The 20,758-nt window shown below is 42.3% G+C and overlaps 1 protein-coding gene across 1 annotated transcript in view; it reads right to left on the reverse strand.

Annotated features, from left to right (window-relative positions):
• Window positions 1-957: 957 nt before the first annotated feature.
• Window positions 958-20,758, reverse strand: part of CACNA2D3 (calcium voltage-gated channel auxiliary subunit alpha2delta 3) — an 866,841-nt gene continuing 847,040 nt past the window's right edge. The window contains exons 36-38 of the mRNA XM_080820180.1: window positions 4,103-4,213; window positions 3,797-3,884; window positions 958-1,367 (exon numbers count right to left, since the gene is read on the reverse strand). Of these exons, the coding sequence (XP_080676306.1) occupies window positions 1,275-1,367; window positions 3,797-3,884; window positions 4,103-4,213 (292 nt within the window). The 3' untranslated portion in view covers window positions 958-1,274. The remainder of the gene's footprint in view (window positions 1,368-3,796; window positions 3,885-4,102; window positions 4,214-20,758) is intronic.

Consider the following 20,758-nt stretch of genomic DNA (forward strand, 5'->3'; position numbering starts at 1 on the left):
GTGTAGGCTACGAATGAGTTCACTCATTTCCTTAGTGCACAGAAGCGAATAATATCAATGACCACCGTGGTTTCAATACTATATAGCCCCATCCTTGTTGGAATTTTGACAACTTGGCATGTTACAGTATTGCTATATTGTTAACAACACTGGAGGCATTAGAATTTCAAGAAAGAGAGCAATGCAGTACTGTTATTCTTATAAATACCGGCATCACTTTAGGATACGGCAGTATGATTCCATCAGTTTTTCTAAAATATCAACAGCATAATGTATTTGTTTTTGTTTTGTTTTGTTTTCAATTTCAGTGGCATTCTCCCCATGACTTTCAGATGTCTGTCTTCTAAAATAAGGCATTCTCGATTCTACCGAGGCATAGAAATTATTCCACTTTATTTGGTAACTATGATCCAGTGGAATCTGTTTTCTTTGGGTCAGGATCCAGTGTTTCAGGAATGCTTACACGTCTGGGTAGTTTCACATCTTGTAATATTTGAGATCTGATTTCATCCCTTGTTTATGGGGAAGCCAGAAACCAAATGCTCAAGCAATAAGCTTGAGGGTCATTTGTAGTCATTGTTCTTTTCCTCTGTCAAGTCTTTTCAGAATGAATTCCTAGGATTTACTGCTTTATTTTCTACTCCCAAACAGTTCGACACTTGAGTGTTACTGGAGCTTGTGTTCTCATCCAAATTATGATTTCTATTGAAGCTTAGTTCAAAAATATTCAGGGTTCTTTGTCATAAACTCTTCCCATGCAGATGATATTTTGATTTGCTTCTGTAAATATTTTTATAACAGAGAGTGTAGCACCTAAACAATTGTGAAATATTTGTCTAGAATCTGCTTTAGAACAAAGTCTCTGCCAACAACCATCCCTTCCCGGAATCTGGAGCGGGCGACTTTTCCATGCAATATTCAGTCTGTAGTCTGAGCAATAAAGCAAAAATCAAAAGGTGATGATTTTAATATACTTTATTTAAAAAGTACACAGTTTTAAATGGGTTTCAATGGGTTTCAAGCAGAAGGGACACTGCCCACTCGCAGTCCCATTTCTGATGAAGGGTGATTATGTAGCAAACTCACAGTTGCATGACTGGCAAAGTAAAAAGATAACTTTTTTGTCAACATATCTTTAAGAGTTTATATCACGCACAGTTTAGAATCATGAGATGCTGATGGTTGGACTATATTTCATGTCCCCTATGTCGCACCATATTTTGGTTCACAGTTTATCCATAATTTAGCATGCCAAGAGAACATCTCAGTCAATGTCACCTTGAGAAGAACATCAAGAGCAGAGGGAAGAGAACAAGGACCATCTCGGCCTGCGGACGTGGCGCCCCTCCACACTCCCTTGCATTCTCCTACAGGGAAACACAGGAACCATTAGAACCAGACAGATTCCAAGATGCCTTCAACTTTCCGAGCTGTGTTGAGTCTCCAGACCTCTCCCCTCCTCCCTCCAGTGTAGGAATCAAGTCTTTTGGAACCTAGATAGTGCAAGGAAATGGACTTGTCTAAATTTCATTGAGTTCATGATGAGCATCTCTGATTTTAGTTGTCAGCACATAAAATGTTCTGAAACTCTGTATGCAGAACCCTCAAGAGGTAAAGGCTGTTGGTAGAGATGTCTGCTGTGATCAAAAGAGAACAGCAGAATATTGGCCGTCTAATGTTCTCCTGTCAGAATATAAGTAAAAGTTGACATCTAAGGGGCCTGATCATTGCAGAAACAGTTATAGAAGGTTTTGGGTATGTCCTCCTTCTTTTCATTTGGGGAAAGGAGGGCTCTGTTTTGTAAAAATGAAATCATATAATGTAATCCTTTCTGCAGCATGCTTTTTATTCACTGGTTGATGGAAATTCTTCCAACTCCATATTTCTAGCTCTACGGTATTAGCGATGGGAAAGATTTTCTTCTCTGTTCTTTGCTGCTATGGAGAGTGCTGAGGGCAAGTCATTTACCAGTCCATGATGCTCACCCATGCACCTGCCTATGGTGGAGATGCCCAGGAGTGGGAGTGTAGGGTGAAGGGTGTTTTGGCTTTTGATGGCTATAGCTGGAGATTTCATCATTGCCTTGTAGGTCTTGTTCACCCAGGGACTGGTATCTTCCCTGCCCTTGGTTTATTTTTATATATAGTTGTTTGCCTTACCAGTTTTAAAAAGCTCTTCATGATTTGATTTATCAATAATTTTTCAAACTGTATAAATTGGTTATTGACTTGAAGTAATCTTTTTCCACAAAAAATTATAATTTTTTATAAAGAAATTCTGGTTTTCTTCCATAGCGATCTGGTCTTGGATAGGAAGATTTCTCCAATCCCTAAAATTTCTTGTGAGACTATTATTTCGCCATTTAAATCTAATCCGTATTTTTTCCTTTGAATTGAACCTTTGTCATATCTAAGAATTTCTATGCTGTTCTACTGACCTCATCTTATTGGATCTAGAAACTTACAGAAAAAAATCCTAATATTTGAATGTTGATCTTCTATTTACCAAAGTAAATTATCTTATTAACTTCAGAAGATTTTTCCTCTAGTGACTTTAGTTGTCTACATAGGCATTCTGGTTTTAACTGAAGTGATTTTGTGTTTGGGACTATTATTTGTATTTGAATTTTACACAAAGAATTTTTTATTTGAATTTTATCACTGAATTTGATCAAAGACCTTTCCAGCATATATTTGCATAATATGTTGTTACTGAACACTTCTTTGAATATGGAAGCAAACATTCTCAATAAATTCCAAGTTCTTACTGGTACTCTGTTGACTTTAACATCTTCTCTAGGACTTGGAGAGTTTCACATTAAAATTATTTGCTATTTAAAGGTGGGATTTAAAGTCTGTCAGTTGGTGTTGGTGGCATTTTTAAAAGATAGAGATCTTCCCAGGCTCCCCATAATAATGATTGGTCTAGACAAGTTTTGTGTTTTTTGAAGTGGGGTAGAGTTAATTTTTAAATTTCCCTTCTTTTTGCTAGACTTAAAGGCTTTTTTGCCTATGGTACTTCGGGGGTATTCATCTTTCTCAGTGCTAAGTTTAATTTTTTTTCAGATCCTGACTTCTGGTGTGAATGGAGTGCCTTTATAGTTGTGGCTTCAGGTGGTGACGGGGTTGGGAGGCTTATCATTCCACCTGTATAAACTGTCACTCTTTTTTTTTTTTAAGATTTTATTTATTTATTTGACAGAGATCACAAGTAGGCAGAGAGGCAGGTGGGGGGCAGTGGTGGGGGAGCAGGCTCCCCACCCAGCAGAGAGCCCAATGCAGGGCTCGATCCCAGGACCCTGAGATCATGACCTGAGCCGAAAGCCGAAGCTTAACCCACTGAGCCACCCAGGCGCCCCTAAACTGTCACTCTTGATCTGATACCAATATTACCAGTTCTGCTTTGCATGGACTTCTTGTAAATAAAAGGCTGTCGAGAAGTCAGCCGGGAAACATCATTCGAACTACAATTTGAAATACGGAAATCAAGATGGCCAGAGCCACAGCGTATGTAATAAGGTAAAGTAATAAAACTACAGCACAACCTAAGAGGAAAGGAAGATCGGAAAGAAGCTTTAACCATAGACACAGATAGAATAAGACCGTGAAGCACAGACAAACACGAAGGCGCTGAGGGGCTAAAGGCGAGCCCTGTCCGTCTTCCTTTGCTTCCACTGATCTACGGCAAGGGATTGTTTTCTCACTAGTAAACTTCTTAGCTACAGTTCTTTGACCATTATGAGACTCTCAGGGTGAATCTGGTGGAAAAAGAGAACAGGAAGGGTTCACAGACTTACCTCAGGATGGAAGCCATGACAAGACTCCGGACGCCTTCTGATCTTCTGGGCCTTTAAACGTTCACACTTAAGGGATTCGTTATGTTGACTGTAGTTAAGGCACATTTTGCCCAGATGTCACTTTCCCTTATTCTGCATGTTGGAGCTCAAACTTTGGTACTGAACTCCCTTAATGACTCTTCTCTCTCCAGTTGTGGAAAGGCTGTCATTTCCCCTTCTCTAGTCTCTCTCCCCTAGGTTTCCTTACTGTCCATTCCCCTCACCAGCTTCAGCAGCAGTGCTGGACCTACGCACAAAAGGATATACCTGATTTCAATGGGTGCCATGGTGATGGGGGTCATGGACTCACACAGGCAGCTGCTGTCCACCACCACCATGAACAGATTGCTGCTTGGAATTTGCTGGATGACAAAGGACCTGTTGGAATATGAAGGACAGAGACAGTGAGTGGTCATTTACCATCTGTCAAGTCAAGTATCCTGAGGAAACCTTCTCCCCTGGGGAGTTAACTCCTCTAGTATTTTGGAAAACAGTTTTCAGAGACTGCTTACTACGAAAATTGCCTCCTCCATGAGGCTTTTCATTTTTAAATACCAAGTTTCACTGAAAAGACAACAGTCTATAACCTATGGCTGCGGCTACACATAGCTCATAAAACTCACCTTGGGGAGACTGGAATGTTATGCGTACAAACCAAGAGAGTCAGATTGGCTAAATGAGCCCAATTTCCAAGGCTACGGGGTCAGCTTTTCCAAGCCTCACTTCCTCCTCCCAGTTTACATTCAAAGTTCTTTGTTTTTCTCCTCCCGAAATGATAAGGTTTCTAGGCCCTTCCCTCTACCACTTTGTACAATGTCTGCCCAAAAGAGAGGTTCAATGTTTGCATGAGATTAATGCTGGTCGTTTGGAGTTTCACAGCGTTGGGGCTTCGTGTGCCGGGGCTCAAGCCGTGAGGCTGTGCTGACAGCCCGTCCATCAGGACAGCTAGTCCAACGGAGGTAAACCTAATGGGCCCCTGCTCTCTCATCACCCGACACAGTGAAATGACAAAGTCAAAACACTCCTGGAGCAAGAAATACTACTGATTCTTTGGAGGAACAAATTACAAAACAAAATCCCATATTCTTCCAGAGCAAACAGATCAGCCACATGTTTAGCCCCAAACCTAGAATCCCTGTCATATAATTTTTCAGGACATTTCACTAAATTCCATTCAGTCGGATGAGGTAGACTGTGACAGAACAAAGTGGTCAATTTCTCCATAAGTGGTACCTTCATTCGTCCTTCTCTCCACAAATTTGTTTTTATTCCCTAAAGTGTATCGCCACAGCTTGCCAAGATGCAATGAAGAAGGACCCTTCTGTGTAGTGGGAAATTATAAAGAGAAGAAAGGACTACCTTTTTATTTTTACTAATTAACACCTCTTATGTTGAGTTACCCAAAAATGGCTCAGAGATTACAACACAACTGGTTTCTTGTCTACAAATGCCTGATGCCCAGTCATCTAATATCCTACAATTATGTTCTTCTTCTTCTTCTTTCTTAAGCCCTGGCAGGGAACAAGGCATGCCTTTGCTCAGAGATGCTTCTTCAATGCCTCCTCCCACCCTTCTCCACAACTCTACTTGGCTTGAGAAAAATTTCAACCTTGCTGTCTCACTAAGACTTAATTTTTTTTTTTAAGATCTATTTATTTATTTGACAGAGAGAGAGAGACAGCGAGAGAGGGAACACAAGCTGGGGGAGTGGGAGAGGGAGAAGCAGGCTTCCCACAGAGCAGGGAGCTCAATGTGGAACTCGATCCCAGGACCCTGGGATCATGACCCAAGCAGAAGGCAGATGCTGAACGACTGAGCCTCCCAGGCACCCCTCACTAAGACTTTAACATTGCTGGCTCTACCTCCGCCTTTTTGCACGTGGTAACTTCTCTCCTCTACAATGACACTGCTATAGCAGGTGGCTTCTTTGTAATGGATTATGCCTATCAGAATGAAAATAAGATGGTGCTCATCAGAGAACCAATGATTTCCATGATGAAGCCACCTTAATGGAGTCTCAAAGACAAATGCGAAACCAAGATCATACAACTCTTTAAAGAATAAGTGATTGACTAGAATATTATGCCAAATGAATCTACCAGATGGCCAATAAAGGAACAAGAGATTTAAATATAAACTAGAAGCTCCAAAGGGAAAGAATATTTTCCAACTGAAGAAAAATTTGACTTTTTTTTTTCATTAAAAGGGCCCATTCATGCACTAGTGAAACTTCAGATCATCAAAGATACATACCAATCCCAAAAGCTTCTCTAGAAACAAATTACTCAAAGAAGAATGAGAATGACACACACTTCTCAATGAGGGACTTAAGATGAAGAAAACGGAGCAACATCTTTAAGGTTTTGAGGGAATGGAAAAAAGGAAATAAAAGGTATGTCAGAATCCAGAGGAAAATAGATTCTAACTAACTGGAGATATAGGTAGAAATTTTGCTTTAAAATTTAGGGGTGATTATTGAAAATAAACTGAAGGATGAAAATTTGATTAATCCAAGAGAGCATGGTAAATAACACACATGTGTGTGCACGTATGCACACGACTACTGGAATAAGAAAATTATTACCAATCACAATTAATGTCTGTTGGTTAGATTCACATATAAAAGGCAGAGACTCAAAAAAGGAATTAATTCAAATAAAAGGCAGAGATTCTTAAATTGGGCTTATAAAAACACTGGCATAATGTCGTTTGCAAAGAGACACTTCTAAAAAAGAATGACAGGAGGGGACAAAAAGACACCAGAAAATGCTAAAGACAAAAAAAGAGGGACAGGTTTAGTGGTATTCTTCTACAAATATTCACAGGGAAAATCATTAAAATGTAATAAAGAAAACAGTTCGTACTGAAAAATAGTATAGTAGTAAAGAAGCTATGATATGAACCTTTACGATCAGAGTGTACAAACTGATAGAAATGCCACAAGTGATTGATGAACACATAACCTATTTAAAAATGGAGTGGAAATTCTTCATATCTAAACAAAAGAATATGAGCTATTTTCAAACCCAGGGACTTGCAACACATTCCAAAGAGTCAAAAGCATCAGTGATATGTTCTTTTAGGGTAGGGTATAATTAGAAATTAATAGCAAAAGATATATAAACAGTGGAAATTAAAAATTAAAAAAAAAAAAACATTCAAGTAATCCTTGACAATTTAAGAACAGCCCAGACTCCAATATGTGCAGTATGGCCTTAAACATGTTTATTGGGGAAAAACAGTTTGCCAATAAATGAACTAAGTTTTTGGATGGAGAAGTTGGAAAAAATAAGAACACATGCCTGCACCTGTGCCCCTATCCTTGGTCTTCCCTCTGGTACTCTGGGTTGGGTATTGATGGCTCTCTCCACCAGCTCTCAGGCTTCTCCAACAACGGGGCTGATGGAAGGGATGGAAGGTGACCATCGCATAGTTCCCCTCAGTTCACAAATGAACAAAACTCTCCCTTGACCTCGCTTCCAGCTAGTGCCGTACTTCTCTGTCCTCTTTCATAGCACGTATCCTAAAAGAATTCTCCACAATCTGCTCACTTCCCCGCGCCCCTCCTTTCTTCACAAATCCACTGCAATTTTCTGTAGTCCTTTCCACGTCACTGAATCAGTCCTGTCAAGGACCCAGGGACCCGACTACCTTTCCTCTTGGTCTCCTGTGCCTCTGCTCCCTCCTGAATCGCTTCCGGTCCACCCTTCTCCACAGACTGCGGTTTCCATGGGAGGAAGGCTACGTCTGTCTGGCCCCAGCAATCTGCTATCCCCAGCACCTAAAGGTGTGCCTGGGACTGAGCAGGTTCTCAGCAAATATTTGTTGACTCAGTGACGAATGGAATTTATAAAGATAAAAGCAGAAGAATAAATGCAAATAAAACTGTGAAGATAATTGAAAGAACCAAACTCTGGTTTAAAAAAACATTGACATAAATCAGCCTTCGGCACAGAAGAAAGAAATCACAAAGTCACATTAAAACCCAAAAGATCCAGAGGCATTTAAGCATTTTAAGTGACTATTATGTATACCATGGCAAACAATTTGAAAAGCTAGAGCAAACACACCTTTGGGGATAAAGTATAAATTATCAACATTTGGCCAAGCTGTAAAAACACAAGCAGACCAATTGCTGTGAAAAAAAAACCCTGAAATGCTCATTGAGAATCTACCCACAAGTGAATACGACCAAGTCACCCGAAGAACAGATCTTAGTGTGTTCGTTGAAAACCCGTGTGAACCCACTGACCAACTACTAGAATAAAAGAAGTCAGCAAGATGACCAGTTACATAATCAGCATCTGAAACCACAGCCTCTCCCTGGACACAGGCAATAACCAATGAAAAAAAAATTTATGAAATAAAGAACCATTGAGAGCATCAATGATAACTATGAAATATCTAAGAATAAATCTAGTAAAAGACTTCTTTATGAGGAAAATGACCAAATTTTACTGAACATAAACGACAAACTAAGAATTGGGGGGAAGTACAATTGGGTGGAAGGGAGCACCTCTTTTTTTTTTTTTAAGATTATTTATTTATTTATTTGACAGACAGAGATCACAAGTAGGCAGAGAGGCAGGCAGAGAGAGAAGGGGAAGCAGGCTCCCTGCTGAGCAGAGAGCCCGATGCAGGGCTCGATCCCAGGACCTGGAGATCATGACCAGAGCCGAAGTCAGATGCTTAACCCACTGAGCCACCCAGGTGCCCCAAAGGGAGCACTTCTATGCAAAAGATGTCATTCCTCTTTCAATCGACCTTTTAATTCAAGCAAAGGAATTCTTATTGGGATTTTTGGTGGAATTTGAGGTAACAGTCCTAAGATTCATTCAGAAGAGTAAATATAAAGAATAATCTGGACAACTGCATAAACTTGAGTTTGAGGGAAAGGGAAGCAAAGCGCAGGTGAGTGCCTCACCGGTATCAAAATCCACAAGAGGACTCACAGAAGAGGAAACTCAGATGGACACCTGATACATTAAAAGGGGTTCAATGTCACTAAAGGTTGGAGAAAATATACATTAAAATGAGACTAAAGTAATGAAATGCACTTTTTACTAGCAGATTGGCCAAAATTTAATCTATGGTAATGTCCAACGATGGCGTCTGAAAAACCAAACATTATTCTGCACTGCTGGTGGGAAAGTGAATATGACCACAATGAGAACAATCTGTCATTACAGTGGAAATCATTAGTGATCCTATTTTTTCAGTAGTTTTCCTTCTCAGTAAGATATACTCCTGTTCAGGAACCTAAGAAGTCATGTGCAAAGATGCTCTTGGTAACACTGTTCACTGAAAGGAGGGGGAAAAAAAAGGAAACCCATCTCAAAGTCCATCAAAAAAAGAAGGATTAAGTAAGCAACAGTGTGTCCATTCTGTGGTCTCCTTGGCACCAGATGAAAGGGGAAAGGAGATTGTTTATTGCTGTCAAAGCATACCCCCAAACACAGCAGGTGGGAAAACAATGTTGCAAAACTATAATAAAGTATGAATATTTAAGAATATTTAGAAATATTCATGTAAGGACATTTAATTCTTCTACGGAGAACAAGAAAAGTAAGTGGGATGGATAAGGTGTATCAGATGTGCTCGGGATGGCAAATCAGTAAGCCACCCATGCATCATGACTCATGTTAGTCCCAGCAAGAATGAATGGACTAAACAACACTAGGACCACATGTGAGTTGAATGCAACAAAAGGCAGAACATAGGAAGGGTCTTCTTAGCAATAAGAAGAAATGAAAGTACTACATGAAATGAAATATTTATAAGGCAAAGACTATGTCATCTCCAAATTGAGAGCTCTCACTTACATCATCCTTAAATCAACCCCCTGGCAACTCCTATTCTCTGCCTGAGACACACGGAAAAAGTCACGGCTGCCCAGCAGGTGGGAGGCAAACTACTCCCTTGCTCTCTTGCCCATGAAGCAAGCAGGTATTGGCCCAAGGCACTCTCTGCCTGCTGAGCCCCCAACCTCACCCTCAAGTCTGCTCCTTCTACCATGTCATGGGTGGGGGGAAGAGAGCCAGGGAGCAGACCAGCGGAGGGGAGGAAGGGAGGAAACTGACCAGCAGGGTAATTGTCAAAAGAAATGAGCTGAATCCCTAACACTGAAGTTCTTTAGAAGAAGGTGTTTCAGTATTCCTCAAATATTTATAAAATGGGGTGTTAGGCTAAGGGGCAAGTACTGACTTCCTCCTTCTGCAAAAGAGAAAACTGGGACTCATAGTGGGTAAATAAACTCTTACAGAAGCTTCAGGAATAAGACATGCTTGTGCCCATTTCAGAGGGGGGAACAAGAGGCTGGGTGACTTCCTGGAGTGACAGGGGCAGACAACCCAGCCCGTTGGGGGCAGCAGATGTGTTGTCTTGCCTGGGACTTATTAGCGCTCAAGTTCCTTGAGGGCAGACCCAGAGTGATTCTCCGCTTAAGGAGAAGGGCAAGATATTATTGCTTTCCATTTTATTATTATTAATTATTTATTAATATTTTAATTTCTTCTCTTAGTAGAAGCATCCCAAGTGTTCTCAATGAAGCCCCACAGCAAACTTCTCTCCCCCACCCCCCAAATCCTAGGAGATGAAAAGCCTTGCATGCAGCTATCCTGAAGCACAGGAAAACACCCCCTACAAAGGATTTGCCAGCGGAAAGATTAACTGCTTTTCCATATTTTAAAGACTTACTGTCTGCTTATTAACATGGTGCTTCGGAGGGGTCTGGGCAATGTTAGCTGTACATTTATGTGCACAACGTGTATTTATGGCCCGGGGTGCAGGGTTGAACTTCATAAAACACACCTCCATCCAGCTGGGCCCAGCAGCCAGACTGACATCATTGTGCAGGGGGAACTGTGGCCTGGGTTTGCCTGGGGGCCAAAAAAGGCAGCAGGGAAATGCCTCAAAACAGAATCACAGCGGCGGTTTCTAAGCAGGGATAGGTCAAAATGCGTGAAATAAATTAGGTCCTCCAGGGAAAGAGGAGGGAAGAGGGAGGCAATTTTGATGTGTCCATTGCCGGAACTGAAATAACCCAGTCCTCCCTTTTCCACTGGATCTAGACTGAGAAAGACTAGTCGGGGGCGGGGGTGGGGGGGGGTAGGAAATGATGTGATTTCAAGACGGCCTCCCCTGACAAGAGAGACTATTAGCTGCATGCTATCCGCTAAGAGGGGCTTTGCCGACCACATGAGGGAAGAGATCATGCCGCTCCCTGGACAAACACACGTGATGGGGAGGACTCAGGGATAAGATACCCAGAGGCCCAGTGACGGACGTTTGGAGAAGTTGGTTGGCTTGTCTTTTATGAACTGGGTACAAAACCGTGGCTTGACAAATAATCAGGGCAGGATGGACTAAAAAACACTTTGAAGTCTTTCCCTCTTTACAGATTTTCACCATTTATAAAATTCCCAGATTTCATCCTAACATCATCTAAAAGACAATGAGTAAGTCACAGGGGATTTGAATTCAGCACCGAGCCTGTCCTTTGTAGTACTGTTCTCCAGAGGGGCTGGGTGTGTAACCAGGGCTCTCCAACCGGATCTTACTCTCTTTAGGAAGAAGGCCATCCTCCCCCCACCATGCCCCCGAAGGCCTACACTGACCCAAGCCCATAACTTGGGGGAGCAAACAGGTGGGGACTATTTAAATTCAAGCTAGGAATTAGCATAATTCCACAGCCATGCTGTCAGAGGGCATGGGGAAGGTGCCTGGACCTACTCATGCTCAGCCCAAAGAAAGTCAAAGAATAAATAGTGGGGCCTTACCTGCTCACCCCCAAAACATGTCAGGGCTTAGTAGAAGCAGGAAACAATTCCTTCCCTCCTTCCTTTCTTGACTCTGTCCTCAGCCCACTATGCGGAGTTCCTGCTTCCCCACCTCTACGTGGTAACTTGTATGGGTTCCGTTACTTTCTGACAACTTTAGGTTAGTACCCTTAGGCCAGGCTAGTTGGAGACTCTGATTTTGCATCTAGTTCAAAGCTCTACATGATTTTTCCTTCAAGCTTCTAGGTTCTAGCCTCTTCAGCAGTTACCAGGCTGCCCTTCTCACTGTGCCTTGTCTTCTTACAACCCAGCTTGGCCTCTGGTGCCTTCGGTGCTGCCCAGCACCTGCATGGGGCTCTCTTGTGAGGCTCTGATGGATTCTACAGAGGACCCACCGCTCTTCAACACGCCCCAACGGGTCCACCCACATAGCAACTGCCATCAGCAGTTACGGCAAGATTCTTGCCCTCGTGTGGACCTCATCCAAGAGCAGCCATCTTGTTGGGTTTAAGCGAGATGACCGCTCTCTTCCACACTGGCTCACCTGACTCTTGAGAAACACAGATCTTTGCTGGTCCGACACAGGCCACTTCAGTGCTGTCCCTTCTTCAACCTTCGCTCTTTCCCACTAGGTCTCTTTCCCCTTTTCAGGCAGGTGCACAGACATATTAGTATGTCTGTTGCTTACAGACGTTTGACCAGTGCTGGACTCACCCTTCTTCAGGCACCCCTCCTCAAAATATAGAAGTCTCCTGGAGCATTACCCGGCTTCTCATCAGGCTCCCAGCAGGAAACAGCGCCCCCTGGAGGCAAGAACCTCTTTCCACAAACCCTAGTCTCTTTCCTGTTGGGCCCCTCATCAATGCTCACAGGGCAAACGAAAGATGGGCCAATTGTCTATCCTCAAATGGGTTTGGGGGTGGTGAGTGGAGGAAGGATTTACAACTCTAGTGATGCTCAAAGACTGTTCTCCTTAGAACCTGTGGTGCCTAGTGCCACTCTGTCCTCACCTCAACCTCGGACTACAAGGAAACTCCCACTTGACATCCTGTTCGAATCATCCCATGAGTGTATTCATGTGAGGCATCCTGTATGGAGTTGAAAGAGAACTAGTGCTGGGTGGTGTGTTCTGTAGGTGCCTAGAAGACATTTAATGAATGTCTTACTCCTGAAAACAATCTTTAAGAGAACAGAAATAGGCACTTGATTGTGAACCAAATTTAGCATCAGCTTCAGTACAAACAGCTCAGAATTGTCTAATTAGACTCAGAAGAAGGCATAGGGGCTCACTGTCCCCTCCACTATTCATTCTTGTTCTGACAGTACCAGACCACGCAATTAAGCCAGAGACAAGAGGGATGATTAAATGTTGGAACAAGGGGAGTATTCACAGATACCTAAAAGTCGCCCCTGTCCCCAATCCCAATAATCAATGCCTCTGTTTCCCCGATCTCTCTTTTTTTTAAAAAAGATTTTATTTATTTATTTGACAGAGAGAGATCACAAGTAGGCAGAGAGGCAGGCAGAGAGAGAGGAGAAAGCAGGCTCTCTATGGAGCGGAGAGCCTGATGTGGGGCTCGATCCCAGGACCCTGAGATCACGACCTGAGCCGAAGGCAGAGGCTTAACCCACTGAGCCACTCAGGCGCCCCCCCCCCCCCCGATCTCTTAACAGTACCAGCGCGTATAGATCCCAAAAGCCAGAGGTCTTTCCGTGATTCTCAGCGTGGTCCTCTTCGAGGGTCACCATGCACTGATTTGGACATCTCCTTGATACCTCTGGAGCCCACCCTCCCATCGGCCACGACTCAGGGCCAGCCTTATGGGCAAGCCCCAGTGTAGTCACCAGGGACCTAAGCTCAGAAGCTCTCGTCACTGAAGGTTTACTATTCTGCATGACTGTCTCAAAATTTTTAATGTTATCTTTAAGTTTGCATTCTTTAGCTATTTCTCCAAGTAGGACATGACACCTCCGACCAGCGATTAGTGGAAGGGAGCACCCAGTGGCCAGCAGGCTGCACAGGCTGGAGTCATGGGGGGAGGACCTGGGAATGCCTCTGAGGGTCTGTTCTCACCCAGTCCAAGTCCCTGTATCTGAGGGAGCCCAAGATTAAAAAGCACATAAAAAGTAGCAGGACAGGTCAAGAGAGCCCACAGAAAGAAGGAAAATGTTTTACTGTTTAGGGACCTTGAATGACACTTTCCTCCTGCTTTTTGAAGACGCAGCCCACATTTTCATTTTGTACCGGGCCCTGTACATTACGTGGCTGGCCCTCCCAGCTTGATGTGTTCACCTGCCCCAACCCCGGGGCCACCTTCCTTCCCGCCACGCAGCCATGCTCACTGCCGTGGGCCCCTGAGTGCATCGCGCTTCTTCTCCCTCAGTGCTAAGACCCAGACGGAGCTCATTAGAATTGCCCATGGAGCTTCCTGTTTTGTTGGTTTCCAATGGATGCCTAGGCCACACCTAAAACAAATTATATTAGAATCATGGAGGTTGGGCCAAGGCAGGTGTATTTTTTTTTAAGCTACTCTAGTGATTCCACCGTGCTGCCCAGGCTGAGACCCTACTGATCTAAAGGAATGCGCCTCAAACCTACCACGTTTACAGGTGACCCGAGCATCTTGTGGAAATGGACATCCTGTCCGTTGCCTCTGGAGTGGGGTCAGTGATTCTGCCTCTCTCACCTGCTCCCAGGTAGTGCACATGCTGCTGGCTCAGGAACCAGCAAGGCTCTGAGGCTTGCAGCCACCTCAATCCCACCCTGGGAGAACCCCGTCTCAGTTCTAGAGAGCTCTCTCACGGGGAAGCATGTCCTCCATTCTCCCATGACATATCGTAGGCACCGGAATCATCCACGTAAGACACATACACTTCTATGTGCACGTGGAACCATGTTACTACCCTTGCACCACCAACCAGGAAAGGATGGAAGCATAGACACTTTCCTCTAGGCAATATTTGGAATGGTTTGAAAACTGTAAGCTATGGAACCTATAGAAAGTTCTCTTTTGGGGGGTGCCTGGGTGGCTCGGTGGGTTAAGCCTCTGCCTTTGGCTCAGGTCATGATCTCATGGTCCTGGGATCGAGCTCTGTATCGGGCTCTCTGGTCAGAAGGGAGCCTGCCCGCCGCCTCCCTCTCTGCCTACTTGTGATTTTTCTCTCTGCCAAATAAATAAATAAAATAAAATAAGATAAAAAAGAAAGTTCTCTTTTGGTAACCCAGGGAAATACATGGACGTTAGCCTCTAGAGCAGCTAAAACAGAGTTTCAAGAGGCCCCTGTGGGCTTCTGATAGGGCGCAGAGGACATACACATTAAGAAGCTATGAATAAACAAGAAAAAAATGTTTGCCAAAAGCAGCTAAAATCAAAAGTCACAAAGGCAGATGTTTCAAATTTTAGGACTTGACTGGCCACCTAGCTGTCCCCGCATGGGTCCCTTGATCTAGCTTATTCTAGGGTTGGTGGAAGGAGGGACAGATTTACTCAATGACACAGGACTACGAGTAAGCCAGCAAGTGTCTCTCCTTCCTTTCCTCCCTTTCTTCCTTCTCCCTTCCCCTCTAGCTCCTTCCCTTTCTCATCCCCTTCCTCTGTCCCTCTAGATAACCAGACAATTAAATTGTTTTTTAATTCAGGTGGTTTTGTCTCCTATTAGACCTCCGAGAACAAGACACAGACCTTCATTTTGTTTTCTATACATCGGCTAAGCACTAAAGCTCACTGAGGGATGATGAAAAAATAGTCAAAGGTAAAAAAAATAATAATTCAAAGCAATACAAGTTCCTTGGCAAATGAGTTTTCATACTATACAGAGCATAGTACAAGATTTCAGCAGCCCAGAGTGGGTAATTCCAAGGATTCTGCAAGATCCACGCCTCCTTGCTCCTGGTTGATTTCAGGAAAAAAAGGGCCCTGCCCAAGTGCTCTAAAGCAGTTTTCTTTGATATCTAATCTCCCTCCTTTTGATACCAATATCCTACTCTGCTCAAGAATCCACCCTTCCTCCAGGCAGCCCAGGTGCTTCTGAAGAGCTAGTCCTGCCCAGGCATATTACCTGAGCCTAAGCGGATTGGTACAATTCCTTCTGAAGAAAGCGACTGGTTCAGAGATGGGCATTGAACCCAAGTTATTCCAATCAGACTGAAACCCAGAGCTCTATCTCTACTCCCAACACTGGGGAGCAAGGAACCTTTCAGCCTTAGGAGTCACCGGCAGCTCTCCTGTGCTCATGAATGGAAGTGTTTGCTGGAAAATGCAAAGAGAAAACCTAAGTCTTGGTGACAAGACTTTGCAAAACCAGAGTAAGCCTTTCCTGAAGCCTGCATCTCAACTTTTCACTTTATTCTTTAAGCTTGCTTGAGTGGAGCTGGAGCCTCTTTTATTCGTAAAGAAAGAATACTAGGAGATGCACACCTAAAGTCCTTACGATGGTCAACATGTTGCCTACTTGAATCGTTGTTGGAAAACTTAGGCTTTAAGGACTGGAGCCCAGAAGCCGTAAGCTTGGTTCCCACCAAGCGTCCCTCGGATGGCCCACCAGGAACCAGACTGGTGTAGGCGTCTCCTGCTCCACTTCACTAGCATAAGAAATATGCTATGTTTTCAAAGTTAGGAGCTGAGATTAGATGAACAGGCATATTATCTTTGTTATACTGATTTATTCAAAAATATATACAATGGACACATTATGGCACTCCATTTGGGATTTGCTGATGAGCGAGCACGCGAAAAGCTCAAGGCGTGCTTTGTCTGCAAGGGACAGTGTCCTGCGGTGCCAGTATTTACCATATTGCTGACGGAATGAGTCAGAAAGAGCCGCAGCAATGCCTTCCACTCCTCAGGCCCACCAGTGATTTGTTGAGATTTTTGGTGCCAACCCAGAGCCGAAAAACAACTTCGGCAGGAAAGTCCTTTAGCATTAACAGCACAAAGCAGGTAGCAAGGAATGGTATTCTGTGTTTGAAATATGGGTGGGAGAGCCCCATGGAGTCAAAAGCAAGAGGCACCCAGTTTGCTTTTCTCATTCTAGAAGAAGAGAATCTCAAAAAAGCTGACAACAAGAGCTCTTTCCCAACCTTGGTTTGTTTTTTTGTTTGTTTTGTTTTTGTACTAGGGTCTTCAGTAAATCCTCTTAATTATGACAGGAACCATTTTCTTCTAATCCCATAAGAAAAGTAAGGAATTTATTAAATATTTTCACTGGAACTAGCAGTGTCTTTTGTTATAAATAATGAGAGTAAGAGCTAACCTGTATACAAGGTTTGCCTTGTGCCAAGCACTTTCTCAATGCCGTCCCCTTTAATCCTAACACCAGCTCAGAGAGTTACCTTCTTCACTGATGCAAGCTCTGAGATGTTAAACAATGTTTCCAAGTACTAAAAGCCACCAAGTATCAAAGCTTCAAAGCTTTATGTCCACCATTACACTGTAACTGATCACCAGCACCATCATCCTTAACTGCCTTCCCAGTCATCAGCATTCGCCCCTTACTGAGCACTTAACTTGATGCAGGGAGTGAAGGTCTTCTACTGAAAATTGCACAACTCCTGTGAGCCAGTTAACGCTATTACTAAATTATCAAAGAGGCACTTGAGGCTTAAGGAACTTAAGTAATTCGGACCCATCTTGGTCTAAGATAGAACATATAATAGGTTTCAGAGCCATGGTCTGGATTTAAGCTGCCAGACTTTTATAGACTGCCATCTTACCCATCGAATAACAAAATCTCCTGCGTAGAAATGTTGAGACAGTAGGCATGCCACAACTCACTGATTAACCCAGAGCAGAGACTCTGTCCCATTTCTTCAGGGGCCATTCGAACATTACCTTGGGCTTATAGTTATAATTTCCCACTCCCTAAGCCTTACACCGTCTTCCACTATCCCCATGTGAATCATCCCATTCATTTAGCAAAACAGACCAGCATCTAATGAACCACCAGGAGACCTGTATAGACTCAAAAGTATAAGGAATTCACTGGGGGGTTAAATACCCGATTCTAAGTGATCTGGTGAAGTTAGACTCTGACCATCAATATTTGCTTTCTAAAAGATTGGATGTCTTGCATTAATTGAAAAAAGCATTTTGTCCAGCATACAAAGTTAAGGGCAGAAAAAAATTAAGCTAAGTATGGGGCTACTTTTGCAGGAAAAAAAAGAGACAGAGAGAGAGGCTGGAAGGAAATACAGCACTATTTAAATATTTCTCCTTACCCCCAGTTTACAGATGAGGAAACCGGGTAACTTCCCAGAGGTTATTAGGCTAATCAGACGTGGAGCTGTGATTCAAATCCAGGCCATCTGGCTTTAGAGTTTAAGCATGTAACTTCTCTGCCTCAGTTCTGAATGGTAAGACTGAATGATTTTACTTGTTTCTTCCTATGTTTCTCTATTGTTCAGTTTTCTACAATGAGTAGGAATTACATTTTCAAAAAAAATTTTTTTGTGTGTATTTGAGAAAGAGGGAGGGAACAGATGGAGAGTGAGAAGGGGAAACAGACTGCCTGCTGAGAAGAGAGCCCGACACGGGGCTCGATCCCAGGACCCCAAGATCACCACTTGAGCCAAAGGCAGATGCCTGACTGAGCCACCCAGGCACCCCAGGAATTGCATTTTAATAAGAACCAGTAACTGCAGAATAATAACTTTCTATGTTTTAGACTATAGACACACATATTTAGAAAACTAAATCTCAGTGATCAGCATTTTGCTCTATAATCTCACTTGCTAACTACTAGAAATGATAAAATCAGAGCAATATTTCTCCAAAATCCTTAATTGAAAGAACATGAAAATACCTCCTTAGTTTAGTAGTTTTGCTGTTCTCTTCCACATGCCCAACGTGACTGTATATCCTTAGGGATAGTGACATCAAGGAAGCCTTTCTGAATCCTTCTATCATATCAGCTTTAAAACTGCTTGGTCTACAGGTGAAGATCAATACATTTTCACTGATTGAAATAAAGGCCGAATCTATATCTTCCTATTCAGACTCTACGCTTTCCAAATTCTGTATCTTGTAGCTTTGAATCAGTGTCCCAGGGAGGGAGTCAGACAAATTATGTACTATGCTGTATTTTCTGATCTAACTTCTGAAGCCAATGTTTCTAATAATTCCCAGGCCTATTCAACACTTTCTTATCACAAAACAGCAAGATTTTTCATTTTGAAGAGAACAAGTACTGAGGTGGAGACCTACAGCCATAGGGAAATTTCAAGAGAGACAGATGTATTCCAGAAACACTGTATGAAAGGCAATGTTCTCAATTTTAAACATTGGTGTTCACACAAATTTTTGTGATGATTGGTGATATACTCCAACACAGAGGGGGAGAAAAAAAGTCTCCCAGAACAAAAATCAGAACTAATCTCCCGTATCCACACAGAGAATTGCAAGATGAAATAGAGGGGAGGAATAAAATGGAGGAGATGGGGGATAATGGAAAGCTGACTCGTTCAAAAGTCAGTGGAGTTGAATCAGGTTCCCTGTGTGCAACTAGTAGGCAAACCATATATTTGTCACCTATTGTCCCCTTCCTTCTCTCAGCCTTGGTTTTCCTATCTCAGAAGTGATTTCCCTTCCCAAACTAATATTCTAAAATTGCATCATTGTTTCCACCTTGTATGAAACTCTTTACTTTCTCCAGCCTGAGATAACAGACTTGGGTCATTTGTAACCACCATCTTCTTTCTCGTTTAGCTTCTTCCACTGCCAACTCTAAAGGGAAGCAGATATTTCTTGTAAAAGGGAAAAAGACTTGTTTAGACTCAAGAAGTTAACACTTAAGAGTTCTTTTTAAAAAGATTTTATTTATGAGAGGTAGAGAGTGGAAGAAGAGGGATGAGCAGACTCAACGCTGAGTGTGGAGCCCAATGTGGGGCCCTATCCCAGGACCCCAAGATCATAACCTGAGCCAAAACCAAGAGCCAGATGCTTAAGTGACTGAGCCACCCAGGCACCCCAAAATTTTAAAATTCTGAATGTTTGGTTAACCTAGGGTGATACCTGTATACCATTTTTTAACTAGCTTGGTCAAACTCTATAGATAACCAAGGCAAGAAGTGTTAAAGCCATAAACACTATATACCAGGGCTAGAGGCAAAAATGAAATAGAGTCACCCAAGAAAGTCTAAAATCAAAGCATCAAAAGAGCAAGGTGATCCACTGGTAATGTAAGTGCATAGTACAATAAAATAACATTTCCCGGAAAAAGATAACAAGACCCAGGGCACCCATAATGTATAATACACAATAGCCAGTGTGCAAATCTGCTATACATGTGAAGAAGCAATAAAATGTAACAAAAAAGTAAAAAAAAATTAGTCACTAAATACAAACCAACATATGACACATGTATTAGACACTACAAACATGTATAAGTATATGTAACAGGTACTTATATGTTAATAAGCCTGCCATGGATATATTGAGCAAAGAGAAGGAGGAATTTCAGTAGAAACATAGAAACTACGTGAATGAACCAGATACAAATCCTAAAATCGAAAGAATAAAATATCTGAAATGAACAGAACACAAATAAGTGATGACATAGTATCAAGAAGTCTAACAAACATGTATTTGGAATCCTGGAGTCAAATAAAGAGGGAATGGGACAGAAAATATATGAAGAAATAGTGACTGCCTTAAAATAGGAGAGGGGAATTGGGAGTAGATTATCATAATGCATGGACACTATACATGAAATCATTTAATATTATTTGAAGGCAGTCCCTGGGAAACTGAAGAGGAAAGTTGTAAAGCTTACTACGACTAATAGAAATCCAAAAAAGGTATAAATAATAAGGCAGTCATAGGAAAAAACTGGACTTATAAAATAATATAAAAGAAGGTAGAACAGAAAAGAGGAAGAAAAAACAAAGAGGAACAAACAGAAAACAACCAGGAAGATGGCATATTTTAAGCAAAATTATCAACAGTTCCATTAAAAAAAAAACCTAAATAAAAAGCTTCTGTGTAGCAAAGGAAACAATCAACAAAACTAAAAGGCAACCTGTGGAGTAGGAGAAGATACTTGTAAATGACAGATATGATAAAGGGTTAATATCTAAAATATATAAAGAACTTATAAAATGCAACACCCCCAAAATGAATTATCCCATTAAGAAATGGGCAGAAGGGGT

The sequence above is a fragment of the Martes martes genome, assembly GCF_963455335.1.
Source record: "Martes martes genome assembly, chromosome: 1".
NCBI lineage: Eukaryota > Metazoa > Chordata > Mammalia > Carnivora > Mustelidae > Martes > Martes martes.